The sequence below is a fragment of the Lepidochelys kempii genome, chromosome 10 (assembly GCF_965140265.1).
Source record: "Lepidochelys kempii isolate rLepKem1 chromosome 10, rLepKem1.hap2, whole genome shotgun sequence".
In the NCBI taxonomy this organism is placed as follows: Eukaryota; Metazoa; Chordata; order Testudines; family Cheloniidae; genus Lepidochelys; species Lepidochelys kempii.
This window is the reverse complement of record NC_133265.1, coordinates 35,163,285-35,181,039: the sequence shown is the minus strand read 5'-3', so window position 1 is coordinate 35,181,039 and position 17,755 is coordinate 35,163,285. Positions and strand designations below refer to the sequence as shown.

At 40.9% G+C, this 17,755-nt stretch overlaps 1 protein-coding gene across 4 annotated transcripts in view; it reads right to left on the bottom strand.

Moving 5' to 3' along the window:
- The window catches only part of XPO6 (exportin 6), a 113,672-nt gene that overhangs the window by 56,876 nt on the left and 39,041 nt on the right, over positions 1-17,755 (bottom strand). For all 4 annotated transcript variants that reach the window (XM_073362840.1, XM_073362839.1, XM_073362838.1 and 1 more), the window contains exons 4-7: positions 16,540-16,737; positions 8,821-8,980; positions 8,098-8,175; positions 2,196-2,652 (exon numbers count right to left, since the gene is read on the bottom strand). In XM_073362840.1, coding sequence (XP_073218941.1) covers positions 2,196-2,652; positions 8,098-8,175; positions 8,821-8,980; positions 16,540-16,737 — 893 coding nt within the window. The remainder of the gene's footprint in view (positions 1-2,195; positions 2,653-8,097; positions 8,176-8,820; positions 8,981-16,539; positions 16,738-17,755) is intronic.

Genomic DNA, 17,755 nt, shown 5'->3' with positions numbered 1-17,755 from the left:
TTAAAGTTAACATTTTCTGTACTGGTTTACAAGTTCAAGAAGGCTCAAAACTGCGCTAACTCCATGATAAATAAAGTAACTAGTAACCAACCATCACCCCATGTCACTCCTGTTCCAGATAAGAGTGAACTTTTAAGGAAATCAAGGTTTTAAAGGTGGAAGATACGGTATTGCTATGTAGTTTCACACTATTTTGCAACAATGTCAGCTTTGTTTAGCAGCATGCCAAGTTAAAAATGGCAAGTGAGAAGACAACTTGACTTGAGTCAATTCCAAGTCTTCAAGTCTTGCAAATCAAGCTAACCTTAAAACAAAGAAAGGAAAACCATTTGACAGCCTGCAGCATCTTTAATCCACAGGAGGGAGAGATTGTAGGACAACCTGTCCAGAGAATGTTTTACTCATGAAAAAGCTAGAGAAATCTATAAAGTTAAGCCAAAATGTCTAGGTTACATCCCTGATTCAAATCATATTAAGCACTAACAAAAAGGGAGATTCACTTATGGACCTCAAGATCTTTAAACATGACCACCATCAAAAGCACTCATTTTGTGTTCAACATGTAAAAATTAAACGGGGCTCTAGAAGAACTTCCATATCCTGTGGAGAAAAATCCCTGTGCACTGAAGTCTGTTACACTGCTAGGGAAAGAACTCTTTCCCACTGCAGTATTACTAACTTGGCTTAACTTTCCTGAAAACACCTGTTCTCTATCCATATGCCCAAATGAACATGTAATTAGAGATTTCAATTCCCTACCCAACACCTGATTTTAGGAAGCCAAGTAATGTCGAAGCTAATGGGATAGTCAAGAAAATGGATAATTAGAATTCACTGTTACTCTAGATTTAAATTCCAAAAATATATACATTTTTATAAAATATATATATATATATATATACACAAAAATATATCTAAAGAAGCCAGCTGAAAAGATCTAAGGCAATTTGAGAGAGAGAGAGAGAGAGAGAGAAAGAGATGCACTGCATCTGTATTATATATTGACCTGTTTTTGCTAAACCAAGACTTACACCTGTGTTGAAGTTACAAAGTGCCTCTGTTGTGCACACCCATTAACCTTTTGATTGAAACTTGGGTGTCATGTCTGGGAAGAAGATCAAAGGTTTAGTAGAAGTTTGGTAGTGCAGTGCCGTGCTCATCTACTTCTATCACCATGCATCCACAGCAACAGGCTACAATTGTGAATCTGGATACATTTGCGTAATTACAACATCAGAAAAGGTATCCTGCCAACATTAGCATCAGGAGACAGCCCAGCTCCCATAATTAAAACCTACAGCACTGCTGTAACAGAAGCTAACATCCATAATTGTCTGCTATGCCACACAAATGACTATTTCAAACCATGGAAAGTTCAACCACACAACATGACTTTCCCTCCTGTCAAAACAAGTGGAAGTATCTCTTCATGAAAGATGTCAAATATTCGTAACTGAATTAGGCAACAAGTTTCTTCATATCCCTCTGGAAGTGAAAAAAGGAATTAGAAGCCTCCTAGATGCTTCCGCTTATCCAGCCTTTACACGGATATAAGTTATAATTAACAAATGCATGAAGGCACCTTCAATTTTGGGACTACTTTCATAAGACTGGTTAATTAGCGTATTAAAACCCCAAGCAACCTCAAGTTTCCAAAATCCTGTAAAGCTTTATTTATTTATTTTTTAAAAACAGATATGCTTCTCAAGTCCCAATATAAGGTATGAAACTGGCCAGGTTTCATTCTCTTCAAAGCCATGGAGTGACGTGGAGCATGCCGCCCACTCCTTTTAAACATGACTTTAAAACAGACAGATGGCAGATATCAACTGAAAAGGGAATACTTCAATTCCTTTACCTCACTGTGCCTCTTCTGTTGCTCTGCTACAACTGAATGAAGGGCAGGTTCAGCTCTTGTGCCACCTCACACCTGCAGTCAAACAGTAACGAATCGGGGAGTGGGGAGGAAGAGGATAGGAAAGAATACAAACCTACACTACCAGTCACTTTGCAAAATCAACCCTCCTGCCACCAACTTACCTGAACACACCTACCTTCCTGCTCTCCTTCAGCAGCACAGAGCTCTGTAAAAAAGGTGATTAAAACACACCATGCATGACAGCAAGTCAGTATAGACAGTCTTTTAGTAAGCAAAAGATCCTACCACAGCTACTTAGCTGGTTGATTTGTTTTACCTTTCATCCAGTTCCTCTAGCCGGCTCTTCACCGTGTGGGCATTGTTCTCCTTGGTAATCTTCTGCAGGAGGTAGAATGTCTGCTGGAACATCCGCAGCAAATACTCCTCAAACTCCATAGGCACGCAATTCTTTGACATAAGTTCATTGATGCAAGACATAGCCAGGATCCCAAGCCTACCACGCTCTTGACCCAAGACAGAGTTCTGGCTGCTGCCATTGACAGAAGACATCTTCCTGGCTCGGGTGTCGCAGCCAAAGCGGGCAAAGTGGAATATGGTGGTGAGGAGTGAAGGAGTGATGCTGGCAGACAGAGGGATCCAGCTGAAGAGGTGGGCCAGGCACTCCAATGCTAGTGAACAAATATATTCACTCTCTGTATCAAGAATAGGGATTGGCTGATTCAATAATTTGGCCGCACTGGGACTCTGCAACAGGCTACTTAACAGGTCACCACCTAGGAAATAAAGCATATGCACTCCTAAATACAGTATGCATACCAAACAGAGGGGAACTGGATGTGCAGAGTTAAATCCTGACCATAAATCAAAAGCAATTTTTTTTTTTGCATTTAACTGCTGCTCTTTATGCATCTAACAAGTTAAATATCTAAAGACAAGCATTCAATGCAACATGCCATTAATAGCGATAGGATTCTACAAAGCATACCAGGCTATCCCGTCTCACCTCAGCTACCTCCTTTGTGTTCTAAAGTTTCAGACTGACCAAACCTTTCAGTCTGGCTAAGACACTCCGCAGCAGGCGGCACTGCAGTTGAGAGGAGGTATATAAAATAACTGAATGAAAGCTAGAATTCAGCTCTGTACTGCAGCATGTTACATTGCCAGCTTTACTGGTGTGGCACACACAAGCACTGCTTTAATTAAGGCTCTGGTAGCATTTTCATTATAAACCTATTTTAGGGTTTAGGAGCCAGCTATAAAATTTACTTGCATAATGAAATCATTGGCAAAGTTATGTTTTCCATGCATGTAAAATAAAGTTTGTGGATTCTGTCTGTAATACAATGCTTACTTACAAAAAATAATATTTACAAGGTATTCATTTCTAATGTGGACTAGATCATATTTAACAAGTATCTCAAAATATGTAGAACTTCATAAGCACTTGACATATCACAGTGCAAATTTTTATTCACATTTTACCTTTTTTAGCCTCTTATTAAAAATGAAGTAATCGGAGACATTGGTAGCATGAGAGACTACAATCCAGTTTCCATCTTATTTCAGTAGATTACTTTTAAAGTGCTTAATGAAGTTTTGATGGGATTTACAACCTGTGATCGATCTTCTACCCTAACACAAGTGACACCATTTTTTAGCAAGGTGGCTGCTATCACCACTAGCTTCAGAACTGCCCTTTACACTTGCTTACACACATTTTCCAGTTTATTCTGACAAGTGCTTCTCAGCACTGTGAATGACGCATGCTGTTGGGCTGAGTAACTGGATGCTTCTGTCCTTTAGATCTTAACTTCCAGATTCTCACAGCCTCACACTATTTACATCTACGTTAACATTGCAAATGAAGCGTGACCTGGTTCAGCTCCCCTGCCTCCTTCTCCCCTCCCGCAAATGCACCAAAGAATCTAAATCAAACTAGGGTTTTACCTTCTTGTGCAACACCACCAGCAAGACATTGCGCAAATCAGATTCGGTCCTCTGGGACATAAGCAGACCCACTGTCATGAAATTATGCTCTCAGTCACAACTATGCAACCTCATAGGTTTTAAGGGAATCTGTCAGCTACAACTGAGAACTAATAAACAAGTTATGATTCTATGGAACAATTATGTTGATGCACAAGGAGAAAGAGGTTCAAAGTCACTCTCCCCTAGCTATGTTAAATTCTGCATGGTTAGTAGAACTGAGGCAGTTCATTTTAGTTTTTTTTAGTTATTCACTTTGTTCATTACATATGGCTGAATATATCCAGGAACCAGATTTGACTATAGTAGTACCGTTTTCACGTAGTCACTTTCAAGTAAAGCAACACTTTAAGAGAGGCCGGCTGAGAACTTAAACCATTCAACAACACGCTGCTGATTCAAAGACCCCAGTATTTCCCACCAGAGGGCCTAAGGTTGCAGAAGTTTCCTAGCTTGAGTGTTAGGCCTTGTCCACACTGCCACTTATAACGCTGAAGCTTTCTTCACTCAGGGGGGTGAAAAAACACATCCCTGAGCAATGCAAGTTTCAGTGGTGTAAAGTGGCAGTGTAGATGGTGCCGCGCTCCCAGCGCTGATAGCTATTCCCCTCGCAGAAGTGGTTTTATTACAGTGCTGGGAGAGCTCTCCCCCAGCACTGGAGCTGCGACTACACAGCGCTTTAACGGGCTGCGCTTTACCAGCAGCTGTGTAGACACACCCTAAGTATGGAAAATGTGAAGCTACTACAGTACATAAATGCCACTTAAACAGATTTAAGGGCTCTTAACTCTCTCTCTCTGCTTTTCCTAGAAAAACATGGAAACACTGCAGACTTAAGTTCTAAAAAAGAGTTCTGGCTGTAAATACAGCTGTTACATATTTATAGAGCTTAAATACAGGATCCCAGCCCTTATCGTGCCTGTTTGAAAGTTTCATACCTAAGTATATAGTTAATTACATTCAAACTTATAAAAAAAGAGGAAAGTGCCAAGGGCCATCTATGCTAATAGAAAATCAAAGTTAAAGGCTCTGTATGTCTCATTAGTAAAACACAGATGCTTTATTATATGAACTGGAATCACATGTGACCTGACAAGCTTAAGTACTTGATCTCATAGTTTTAGAGATTCAAAGATTCAGGCCAAAAGGGACCAGTAAATTATCCAATCTTGACCTCCTATGAAGCACAGGCCACAGAACTTCACCCAGTTGTCCCTGTATTGAGCCCAATAACTTGCATCTGACTAAAGCATATCTTCCAGAAAGGCATCCAGCCTTATTTGTAGACAAGAGACAGAATCCACCACTCCCCCTTGGTAGTTTGTTCTAATGGTTAATACCCTGTAGAGTTAAAACTTGTGCTGTATTTCTAATTCAAGATTAGATGTTTTTCTAAAAGGTCTGCTGTAGGAATTATTCTGGGACATTCTCTGGCCTGCATTATACAGTAGGTCAGACTAGATAATGACAATGGTCCCTTCTAGCCTGGGAATCTGAGTCTAGTTTGACTTTATCTGGCTTTAACTTCCAGCCACTGGTTCTGGTTACACCTTTCTGCGCTAACACTTTAGTACCTGGTATTTTCTCCCAATGGAGGTACTTGTACACTAATCACATCACTTCTCAATCTTCTTTTGATTGATAAGATAAACATTGGACTCCTTACGTCTCTCACTGAGGCATTTTCTCCAGCCATCAAATCATTTTTCTGGTTCTTTTCTGCACCCTCTCTAATTTTCAACCTTCTTTATAAAATATGGACACCAGAACTGGACACACTATTCCAGTATCAGTCTCACCAACATCACACACACAGGTAAAAAAAACCTTCCTACTCCCCTGTTTAAACATCCAAGGATCACCTTAGCCCTTTCTTGCCACAGTACTGCACAGAAGCTCATGGTGAATTGCTCAATCCTATGACTCCCATGGAGGTCTTTTCAGAACCACGGCTATTCAGGATACAGTCCCCCATTCTATAGGCATGGTCTGCCTTCTTTGTTCTTATCTGCATGGCCTTGCTTTGGCTGTACTAAAACACATTTTCACTGGGCTTGATTTACCAAGCAATCCATGCTACTCTGTATGAATGCCCTGTCCACGTTATTTATCACTCCAATCTTTTGAGTCATTTGCTACTAGCAATGCCAAACTAGCATTAATCAAGTGTTTTTCCAAAGACAATCTTGGTAAATCAATACTGCACTACAAAAATATACTAGTTGAACAGCAGTGTAAGGAAGACATGCCCATATCAGTGTCAAGCTACACACAGGGAACCAATCTAGACCAAACAATGCAGTTCATTCTTGCAATACGCTATTTTGTACTGTTTTATTTTGTTAATACTCAGATTCTTCAAATACTTAACCTGCAACAAGGTTAAAGAATTTTTCCCTTGACAACTAGGTACCACTGTTCTTCTAGAGGAGTTTCAGATACATACACTAATATCCTAACATGTGCAGTCCCCAAAGCTGCTGCACTGTAAGTTTTGGTTCTTTCAATTGGTTTGATAACCTTTGGAGTTACTCAGCCTAAGTAAACGGACTAGAGCAGATTGAGCAAAGAGAAGTGATCTGTACCAGTTCATCAGGGTAGTTGTTCTTAATGGCAAGTGAGAAGAAAAGTGGAATCTGTTCCAACACACATCTTCAGTTTTACTACAGCGGAAGAACTGTATTAATTCACAGGATGCATTATGTGATCTAGAAGCTTTTACTGTAACTGCATGTCAACACTAGTGTGAAGAAATAAGTCACTGTTTTGGTAGAAGAATTTCCTCTTTTCTCTATGAGACTTGACATTTTAGATTTAAAAGTCCTTAACTAGCACAAGTTTGTGAAATTTTTCTGTGGAGGGTAGAGACAACTTCGGAGAGGTTTTTAATTTAACAGCTGTTTCAATTAAACTCTATACAACTAGATGGGAAATTGCATCACAATATTTGTTCTTGTTTCTCAGAACAAGGGAGGAAGAAAGGGCTACGGCTCTTTAGTTGTTGCAGAAAGAAGCCTAGTTGAACTCGGATCATTTGATACATGAGACAGCAAGGAAACTGATGGTCCTCAGAACAATGGGGTGGGATTTACTCCTGTTCAATCTCCTGGATCTACAAGTTCCCTTTCCTCCAAATTGCAAAAGCGTAACTATCTATAACATGCACATCATCTTAGTCATTTAAGCAATGTGCACACTCCATTTTCAAAGCTAGTGAAGAGAGACAAGTATATGAATCAGCTGTAAAGCAGATGCATAGCCAAGCTCTAAAGGCAGTTACTTGTCCTAATGGTGCTGTGCAAGCAGCTGTGTATGTAGTCAGAGGGGGCAGTGGGTAGAGAGTATGTGTTTAAATTATCTTTTGAATATGTTATTGATAGCCAATATGTTGAAAGCCACAGCTGTATATTAGAAGTTAAAGGTCAGACTGGATCACAGTGGTCCCTTCTGGCCTTGGAATCTATGAATCAGCTAAGACTGCAGTCTTTCCTGGCTTCCCATGCACTTACAGCTGCAATTCATAGATGAAAGCCAACACTGATGTCAGACACAGTTTAGGAACTGGCTATTTTTCAACAGCCTTTCCTCCTTTGCACCACCGCAACAGGAAAGGCACTGACAGCTTAGATGCCACATAAGCAGTCTTGAATGGAAGTAGCACATTTTCAGTGGAGAGTCCCCAGCCCTAAAGATTGCTTCCTCTACTGGACCCATACGTGCAGGAGACAGGGGAAGCCAGCAAAAGGGCCTTGCCCCCAAGCCCCCATACTTTTTAAGACGGCGCCACACACCCCACTTTTGAGAATCTGAATGTGGCAAGGACGCGACAGGTGGGAACAGCGCTGACTGGAGTTGGCTGGTGTAATGGTAGAGCCCCTTCCCTATTGGTATGGCAAAGGAGCGGCTGGGCTGAATTTGAGTGAGTGGCATTCCTATCTAGCACACAGGCTTGCAACACCAGTCAAATTTGGCCTGTCATGATTGGTTGGTCCCCCTATTTTTGCAGGCTTCCTTGTCCACCTAAATCTGCTGACTTTCAGAGCACAGCACAAGGCATATCTTTCCAGTCAAACATTTGTCTGACTATGGATCGCTATTTGGGAAGGAAATGTTACGACAGGGATAGATCTGTGCTATGTACTGTGGGTACCTTAGCGATTTTGGTTTATGTGGGTAACCAAAATCTATGTCCAATACATACAAATTAAGTATTAAATTTTAGTAATCCATACCATTTTCTCCTGAAGATGGGGATGGTGGTGGAGTGGCAGAAGTAACACTATGTTTGTCCCAGATGCTCTCTAAAATACCTGCCAAGAAAGAGGAAGAGACTGCTGTGAGCCCAGCTAGGTTCATAGACACTTCATACAGGGCTACTATCCTTATCCCAAACTTCCTTAATTTAGGATAGCCACCTCAAGGTACATGCAATTGACCTGGGAAACCTAAGTGCATCTGAGCTAGACACTTCCAGATGTATAGGTTAGATCTTTATTCCTTTTTACTGCAGCGACAGCACAAGAAATTAAGTATCCTCACAGGCGGCTGTGGAGATTAGAACTTGTACAGCACTTCATAATAAAACTTGTAGTGCTCTTAATTTATAAAGAGTTAAAGACAACACTAAGTTCTCATGCATGGGAGCATATCTGCTTGGTCCAAGTCCATCTTTATAAACAATGACGACCAAGCACAGCTATTACAGCTACTGTGCTGCATAATCTAGTTTGAGTCATCAGATTTCATCATAAGCTATTCAAAAAGCTATTTACACAGCAGAATTAAGAACTCAGCCACCAGGAAGCAGTCACTACATAACTAGTGGGGTTCTTGTTTCACTGAATGATCAGCTTCACAGCTGCAAGTCTGCCAGCATTTTACATATTCACACACTGTTGCAGAAAGGGGCAGGGGACAGATATTTGTTCTAACCCCACAAGTGCAGTTATACTTACCTGTGAGAAGCCCAAGTACCGTTTGTACCTGATCCAGGAGCAGTTTGCGTAACTCTTCTTTCCGTGCCACGCTAAGATCCTCCCTGGGGCACGCCAACTCTTCCGATGTAGTCTTCAGCATGATCAGCCCAAGAGGAGTGGTCACAGGGGACTGAATCAACTGGAAGAACAAACAAGATATGAACAATGTCACTAGCATTTTGTTCATTGATTAAGTGTTACAGAAACCCACAAGATCAGTCTTTATGGACACTCCCAAGTTTCTGGGGCCATGCTCATCACTAAATCATTTTTTGCAATATACTTTGGGGGAATATAACTATGGATTGTTGTTTTCCTGAAACACCAGTTTATGATCATCACGATGTACCAATCCTAGTAGCATGGGAATCCTTGGGATCTCAATAGAGCTTTCATGCCGTCACACATGTTCCCTGCTCCAACATGTTCACAAGTTTCCTCTCCCTTTGTGGAAGTCGCTCGTCATTAGGACTGCATCACAGACCACTCTAAATGACAGGCTGCTCCTGAAGTAGTTCTCTCATACTAGGAACGTATGCCACCAGCCAAGCAGCTACACCAGTGGAAATTTAGATCATAAGTTAACTGCAGCCAAAATTACATCAAAAGAAACAGTAATTAAGGATTTTCTAGTCTCTCCTGGCATACTCATTTCAATACTATTGTAAATCACATTTACTTTAAGTGAGAAGTTTCCTTTCCCCAACGGGTGCAGAAGAGAACAAAGTGGGTCCAGAGAGAGTACATTACACTACTGTACATTTCATGTTTTCAAGGTATCTAAAGCCTGGTTTAGATACCTTGACATATTAAATTTAAATAAATTCAAGAACTGAGGAGGTGAGAGACTGGGGAATGTGTTGAACCTCAAACTGTTTTCAAAACTTAAAGGTACCTTTACTTCTAGCCTAGAATATCAGACACCAGATATTCACTTCTCTCTTGAAGTATAGCTAAAGAAAAGCACAATAATAGGGTAATCTTTGGGAGTCATAAGTCAATCTGCTTTATGTAGTTTTTGCTCCATTCATATTAGCTTGCCAGACCTGATCATAAACTAATTTAGCCTGATATGTATTAAAACAATTTAACACTTTAAGCATGTGAAAAAGAGCCAGTGCAGATGGAACCTAACGGCAACTGTAGAAGAGTTTGATTTTTGGAAACTAAGCACCCTCGTGGTAGTGATTATGGCCTGTCAAACAGGGCAACAGTCAGGCTGGCACGTTTTTTATGTTCTAGTTTGTGTTGGTGGTAAAGATTAATTGCAGCCAACTTCCAAGTGGATCATGATGCATCACAAGATATCAAAGCAACTCCATTTTACTCACGTGAGTTAGACTGACATCTCATACACTTGTATCATGACATCACTGATCGGATGAAACTACTATATGGTGGATACACACTGGTTAAAAAAAACTGTACTCAGAGTAGCTATCAATGGAACGCTGTCAAACTGGGAGGGCGTACCTAATGGGGCTCCACAGTTGTTTGTCCTCGGTCCAGTATTCGTCAATATTTTCATTAATGACTTTAATGACTTTAATAATGGAGTGGAGAGTATGCTTAAAGTTCACAGATGACAGCAAGCTGGTAAGGGTTGCAAGCATTTTGGAGGACAAGATTAGAATTCAAAACAGCCTTGACAAATTAGAGCATTGGTCTGACATGAACAGGATGAAATTCAATAAAGACAAGTGCAGTACTCTGCATTTAGGAAGGAAAAATAAAATGCACAACTACAAAACGGGGAACAGGCTAGGTAACAGTACAGCTGAAAAGGATCTGAGAGTTATAGTGGATCCCAAATTGAATGAGTCAACAATGTGATGCAGTTGCAAAAAAAAAAAAAAAAAAAGGCTAACATTCTAGGATGTGTTAACAGGAGTGTCGTATTTAAGACACGTGAGGCAGCTGTTTTGCTATACTCAGCGCTAGTGAGGCCTGAGTTCTGGACAAACCATTTTTAAAAAGACGTGGACAAACTGGGGAGAGTCCAGAGAGCAACAACAAAAGTGATAAAAGGTTTAGAAAACCTGACCTAGGAGAAAGGTTAAAAAACCAGGTATGTTTAGTATTGAGACAAGATGACTGAAAGGGGACCTGATAATGGTCTTCAAATATGTTACAGGCTGTTATAAAGAGGACTGTGATCAATTGTTCTCATGTCCACTGAAGACAGAACAAGTAGTAATAGACAATCTAGAGCAAGGGAGATTTTGCTTAGATATAAAAAAACAAAAACAATAAACCCCACCTTTCTAACTACACAGGTAGTTAAGCTCTGGAACAGGCCACCAATGGAGGTTGCAAAATCCCCACCACTGGAGATTTTTACCAACAGATTAGGCAAAACCACCAGTCCTGCCCTCAGTGCAGGGGAATGGACTAGATGGCCTCTCAAGCCCTACATTTTTATAATTAGCTCATGTAAAAGTTAACTTATTATAGTGTATCAATTCTTTTTTCACAGTTGTGTGTTCTTAGTATAGTCTGAATAGACCCTCTTCATATAACCTACAAAAAGATCAAAAGTGACAAGCTTCTTCTATTGATGAAGCTATACCAATTAACAAGAATTCAGATTTAAGCACCAACAACTTCTGTGCATTTGTGTAGCTCTAGATAAAGAAGATTTTTGTGTAAGTTATATACTACTTCTTCATACTTCAGACATGATCTTACATTATTAGTTATCTGAAGCAAGTGTGTGGCACAGAGAAGCAGAAACTAGAGGAGAAAATTTAAATGGGACCTGGACAGCTTTAGTCAACTTCAAAGATGGTTTAAAATTTCTTCCTAGAATAGTTTCAGATGTCAGTGAAGTTTATTGAAAACCAGTGGCATGCAACTGCTGAGACCCAATATCCTAACAGTACGTGAATTAATACTTTCACAAATATATCAAGCTTTCTATGAAGAACTGTACTATCCTTAAGCAAAATCATCTGCAAGGGTCTTAGTACCATTTAATACAATGTATTGCTTTTCTCCACTACTTAAAAAACTTTCCCTGAAAAAGAAGTAGGTTAGAGACTTCTGCAGATTCCAAATATGATTTTAAGGCTTGAATGGCAGACAACATTGGGTCAAATAATATATCAAAAGAGGAGGAAACAGTGGATAGAACAATTTATCAGTAGTTCAAAAAGCAACTAAAAGCTGTGGCCTAACACGATTGTGATGAGAACCCCTTTTAGGTACTTTATCACTTTTGGGTACTTCAAAGTCTAGCATAATTTTTTTCTACACATACACTTCTCTTTGAATATTTCTTTTAAGGATTTGTACTATAAACTAGAGAGAATGGGGGAGCACTCCCCATGTCCCAGCAAAAGAGAATACGTGAGAAACAAAATAAAATATGCAAAATAGGCTCTCTCGTCACTTAGATATCCCACAATATATTGCAAAAATCAGTACCTGTTCAGAGAGCATTGTAATTGAAACCTAGGTAAAGCCTGCTCATAAGTCACAAAAATCAAAGCTCTAATTGTGCACAGCTGTCTAACGCTGTTTATTCAAGACATGGCAAGTCAGTTTCTGGAAAGGATATAAGTTTTATTTTCACCACCAAAGAGGCTATTGTGCAAACAGATGACTTCCATCAGTAACTGAAACCGTGTATGAAGAGTTGGTATTTCTCAATGTGACAAGTAATGTAAAATACATTTGTGGTAACACGTGAGCTCTTGACTTTTAGGGGTGAGGTGCGAATTGATTTAAAGAACTGGAGTGGGACTTGTCTACATGAAGAGCAGTTTGACTAAAAATGTGATTTTAAATTAATTTAGTCACATCAGTGGACAGGACGACTGTGTGGACACTTCAGTTTAAATTAGGCTCATTTTGGTTTATCTTAAATCAATTAATAAATTTTAAAATAATCCAAATAAACTACTCTTCAATCAAAATAAGGGATTGTCTACACTTACAGTGCTGCTTCTTCTGTTGCCACAGGTACTTCACCTTCCCAAGAGGTGGAAGCTATGTCGACAGGAGAAGCCTTCCCATCAACATCACAGTGTCTACGCTAGGAACTTATGCCAGTACAACTATGTCACTCGGGGTGTGGATTTTCCACACCTTTGAGCAACGTAGTTATACAAACATAAGTTCCTAGTGTAGACTAAGGCTGTGTCTACACTGCTACTTTCAGCGCTGAAACTTTAGTTGTTCAGGGGTGTGCGAAATCACCCCCGGGGGACAAAAGTTTTAGTGCTGAAAAGCACCAGTACAGACAGCGCTTTATCGCCAGGAGCCAGCTCCCGGCAAGAAAGCTACCACCCCTCATTCGGGGTGGTTATTTATCATCACCGGGAGAGCTCTCCCCCAGCGATAAAGCATGACTACACTGCCCACGTCACAGCGCTGCTGCGGCTGCACTGTAACATGGGCAGCGTAGACATACCCTACGTTTAAGAGTGACCACACAGAGGCTTTGCACTGGCTTAATTAAGCCTGTGCAAGTTTGTGTGTACACAACACTTCAGAAATCTCATATATGATCTAGTGTAACTAATCCCATTACAGTATTATTACTTATTGACAAAGTATTTTATCAAGCCTCAATTATAATCACTGAAAGAGTACGTTTATACTTAGGTTTGTATTTTTCCTAAATATGACAAGGGTTAATTTAAAAACAAAAATGACCCCCTAAGTTATATAATACATTTAGACTTAACACATGCCAGGGAAACTGACTATAAAGTTGCTTGAAAATTGTTGAATTGTGACTAAAGAAGTGTTGGTATAATCTAAACTATAACATTATTACAATTATCCCGCCTTCCCACATGGGCTGACAAAGTCTTAAAACACCAGCCACGTTCAAAGCAGCAACTCTGTCTATTACAGCAGGTGCTTAGATTCTACAGTAATAAGTGTATCTACTAGCAACCTTCTCTATTAGTTTTGGAGGGCCAACTATAATTCAGTGATAAAGAAGATGGAGATCCTTGTAGAAACTGAATGATTTAAGCTTTTCTTTAGCTATTAGGTGAACAATCTGTAACAGCTGAATTCAGACCTCTCATATTTGTGAAGCATCCAGATTTACGTATTTGTTTGCTACTTGCAAATACACAAAACTGCTCACAAATTTCACCCTGTGCATTGCTGGCTCCAACTATTCTGTATTTCAGCTGTGATCATCATTTAATTCACATAGTTCCTGTTCACCGACAGGATGAACAAGACTTTATGAAACGACTGCTTCCTCAAAATCAGCTTAGATTTAGTTTTTAACTAGTATGAGCTACAGTCCTAAAATTTACTTTGTGAACCAGTTCGGTTTGTGAAAACCCCCACAAAATGCAAGCAAGTTTCAAACACGGTCAAATGAAAATATTTAGAAATCTCTAGAGCACTGATAAAAATTCTCACTATCCTCTCAGTTCTATTAGCCTTACCCAAAGTAAATCTTGAAAAAACTACATTTAAACAGTTAATTTACAAATGGTTACTCAACATTTTCAGAATACCTACAAGATTAATCTAGATTAAAGTGCACCAAAGATGATTAAAGGTTCTGAAACAAACCCAGAAGATAATTCTTAAAGCTCCTTCACTAACTGAAGCTTATTGAGTACAGGCACCGCTATTAGCCAGGATGGGCAGGGATGCAAAACCATGCTTTGAAGTATCCCTAGCCTCTGTTTTCAAGAAGCTGGGAATGGGCAACAGGGGATGGATCACTTGATTACCTGTTCTGTTCATTCACTCTGAAACACATGACATTGGCCACTGTCAGAAGACAGGACACCGGGCTAGATGGATCATTGGTCTGACCCAGTATGGCCGTTACTATGTTCTTATATAGGCCTGAATTTCACATTTACACTAAGGCTCCTTGACATCATTCTATCAATGGAAAGGGGCCTAAAAGTGGATGTAAAAGGACCTTAGTGTTGCTCAGAATCAGCCACGCTACGCTACCAAATCCCTCTCCTTATTTTCCCAACACAATCAATATGGCAACAGGAGTTGTTGCCAAAAGTCAAGAGGGATGCACTGAATTACATTGTATTCTAGTTTTTTGTAGTTTTATGTGGAACATGAGGACCCAATGTGACACAGTGGCCGAAGCGCTAATGTGATCCTGGGATGCATAAACAATGGAATCTCGAGTAGGTGTAGAGAGTTTATTTTACCTCTATTTAGCACTTATGTGACTGCTTCTGGAATTATGTCCAGTTCTGCTGTCCACAATTCAAGAAGGATGTTGATAAATTGGAGAGGGTTAAAAGAAGAGCCATGGGAATGATCAAAGGATTAGAAAACCTGCCTGATAGTGATAGAGTAGACTCAGGAGCTTATTTAACAAAGAGAAGGTTAAGGGGTAACTTAATCACCGTCTATAACAGACGTGGCAAACTACGGTCCGCTGGCCACATCCAGCCCGCAGGACTGTCCTGCCTGGCCCGAGCTCCCAGCTGGGGAGGCTAGCCCCTGTCCCATCCCCTGTTGTCCCCCGCAGCCTCAGCACGCCATGCCACCAGCACTCTGGCCTGGGCAGCGTGGGTGGCATGGCTGGCTCCGGCTGGGCAGCAGGGCTGCAAGCTCCTGCTGCTCTGAGCAGCATAGTAAGGGGGTGGGGGTGAATAAGGGGCAGGGGGTTCCGGGGGGCAGTCAGGGGAGAGGGAGTGGTTGGATAGGGCATGGGAGTCCCGGGGGGAGGGAGGGGCTGGCAGGGGGCAGGGGTGTGGATAGGGATTGGGGCAGTCAGGGGACAGAGAACAGGGGGGATTGGATAGGAGGTGGGGTCCCGGGGGGCAGTTAGGGGGAAAAGGGGAGGTTGGGGAGCAGGGGGAGATTGGATGAGGCTGAGGTTCTGGAGGGGCGGTGTCAAGGGACAGTGAGAAGTGGGGCTTGGATAGGGGGTGGGGTCCCAGGGGGTGGTTGGGGCAGAGGTCCCAGGAGGGGGCGGTCAGGGGACAAGGAGCAGGGCAGTTTGGATGGGTCGGGGGTCCTGAGGGGGGCAGTCAGGAGGCGGGAAGTGGGAGGGGGCGGATGGGGGGCGGGGGCCAGGCTATTTGGGGAGGCACAGCCTTCCCTACCCGGCCCTCCATACATTTTGCAACCCTGATGTGGCCCTCGGGCCAAAAAGCCTGCCCACCCCTGGTCTATAAGTACCTACATGGGAAACAAATATTTAAAAATAGGCTCTTTAATCTAGAAGAGAAAGGTCTAACATGATCCAATGGCTGGAAGTTGAAGCTAGACAAATTCAGACTGGAAATAAGACATACATTTTTCACGGTGAGCATAGTTAACCATTGGAAATAATTTACCAAAGGTTGTGGTGGATTCTCCATCACTGAATTTTTAAATCAGGATTGGATGTTTTTATAAAAGGAATTACTTTGGGAAAGTTCTATGGCATGCATTATACAGGATGTCAGACTAGATGGTCATGATGGTCCCTTCTGGTCTTGGAATCTAGGAATTTATGCAGGAGACTAATGGCTGACTATTTGTCAAAGTAAGGGAGGTGGAAATGAAAAGCAATTTTACTTCCTCTTCAGCTTTCTCCAAAAGAAAAATGATGAATAAATTCATAAGATACTTAAAGGTTTTACTCGACCACTCCGTCTTCCCAATAAACGTAGCCTTTAATTTAGACAAAAGTGTTCCATGAAGTGGCACCAAAGATTTCCTGATTTCATCACAGTTTCCCAAAGACATCCTTACCTGTAAGATGTTTGTGAAGAAGTCATGGTAGAACATAGGCCAGTCTTGTCGGCCAATGTCCACAATGACTTTGCAGAGCTTGTTCCTGATAAAATAAGGTAGAGTTTTGTGGTGAGCTAGTAGGAGTTTGGGAAGGCAGCTGCGTATCTCCATTTTATCTTGAGATGGGACCCCAAGCCACATCTTATTGATCAGGTTCTGAAAGAGAGGCACATCCTGATTTAGCAGATCTTAAAAAGCACAAAGAGAACTGGTTTTAGTGCAACATTACAATCAGTGGTTAGACACGATGTCTGGAGAGCCAGATGGAGGAGCAGATATCTGTTATCAGGCAAGTAGCTTTGGGAAAAATTTAGTGTTTCAATACATTTCATTTGCAGAGTTTTACAACAAGTTTGTTATCCTCAACTAGTGCATGGGTGAAAAACTACCCTTAATCAGTAAAGTGACGCAGTTGCAAGTATTGCTACTTTAATTTACTGCCAAAACCAGATAACTATTGGTAAGTGTTGCAACAGACGTGATAGAATGATCAAAGTAATTAGAATCTAGAGCACAAGAACTTAATCTGGACCTTGAAAGTGATTCTGTGTGGCCCTGGGCACATCTACAGATAAAGAAACTGAGGTAGGAGTTAGCGGGATATATCCCTTACAAAATTGGAGGATGTATTGCTTAACATTTGTAAAGTGCTTTGAATGTAAGCAGCATTATGTGTTAAATAGAACATAGGGAACTCTAAAGGTAGACAAGTTGATTTTAAGAGAAGCTCAAAGACCAAATGTCAAATTTATGGAGTTCTTCCCTTTTCATATACTGCTTCACATCACAGTACACTAACAATTTTCTATCCTGAAAAATATAGGCAATTTCCATTATTCTAGTATCATTTTTCTACAAGCATGGCTTGAATGAATCAGTGTTTTTAAGAATCTGTAAAACAGTCACTGGTTGGCGAGTCTCAGTATAAACAATTCAGGCTGGAGCAGGCCTGATTTTTGCATATAAAGTCTCAGTGCCCTCTGAACCCTAGGACAGCTAGGTTTCCTCTTTTAAGAAGGGTAACATCATAGTAAATAGAGAATCATCATAGCTCCTTCAAGGCAGAATGAGAACCAAGTTCTGCTTTGGATGAAGTGTGGGCCTTCTGAAGCTTTTAAATCTAGAAAGTCCAAGTCAATAGGCCTTTAATGGAAGAGTGCTAACTTTAGTAAAA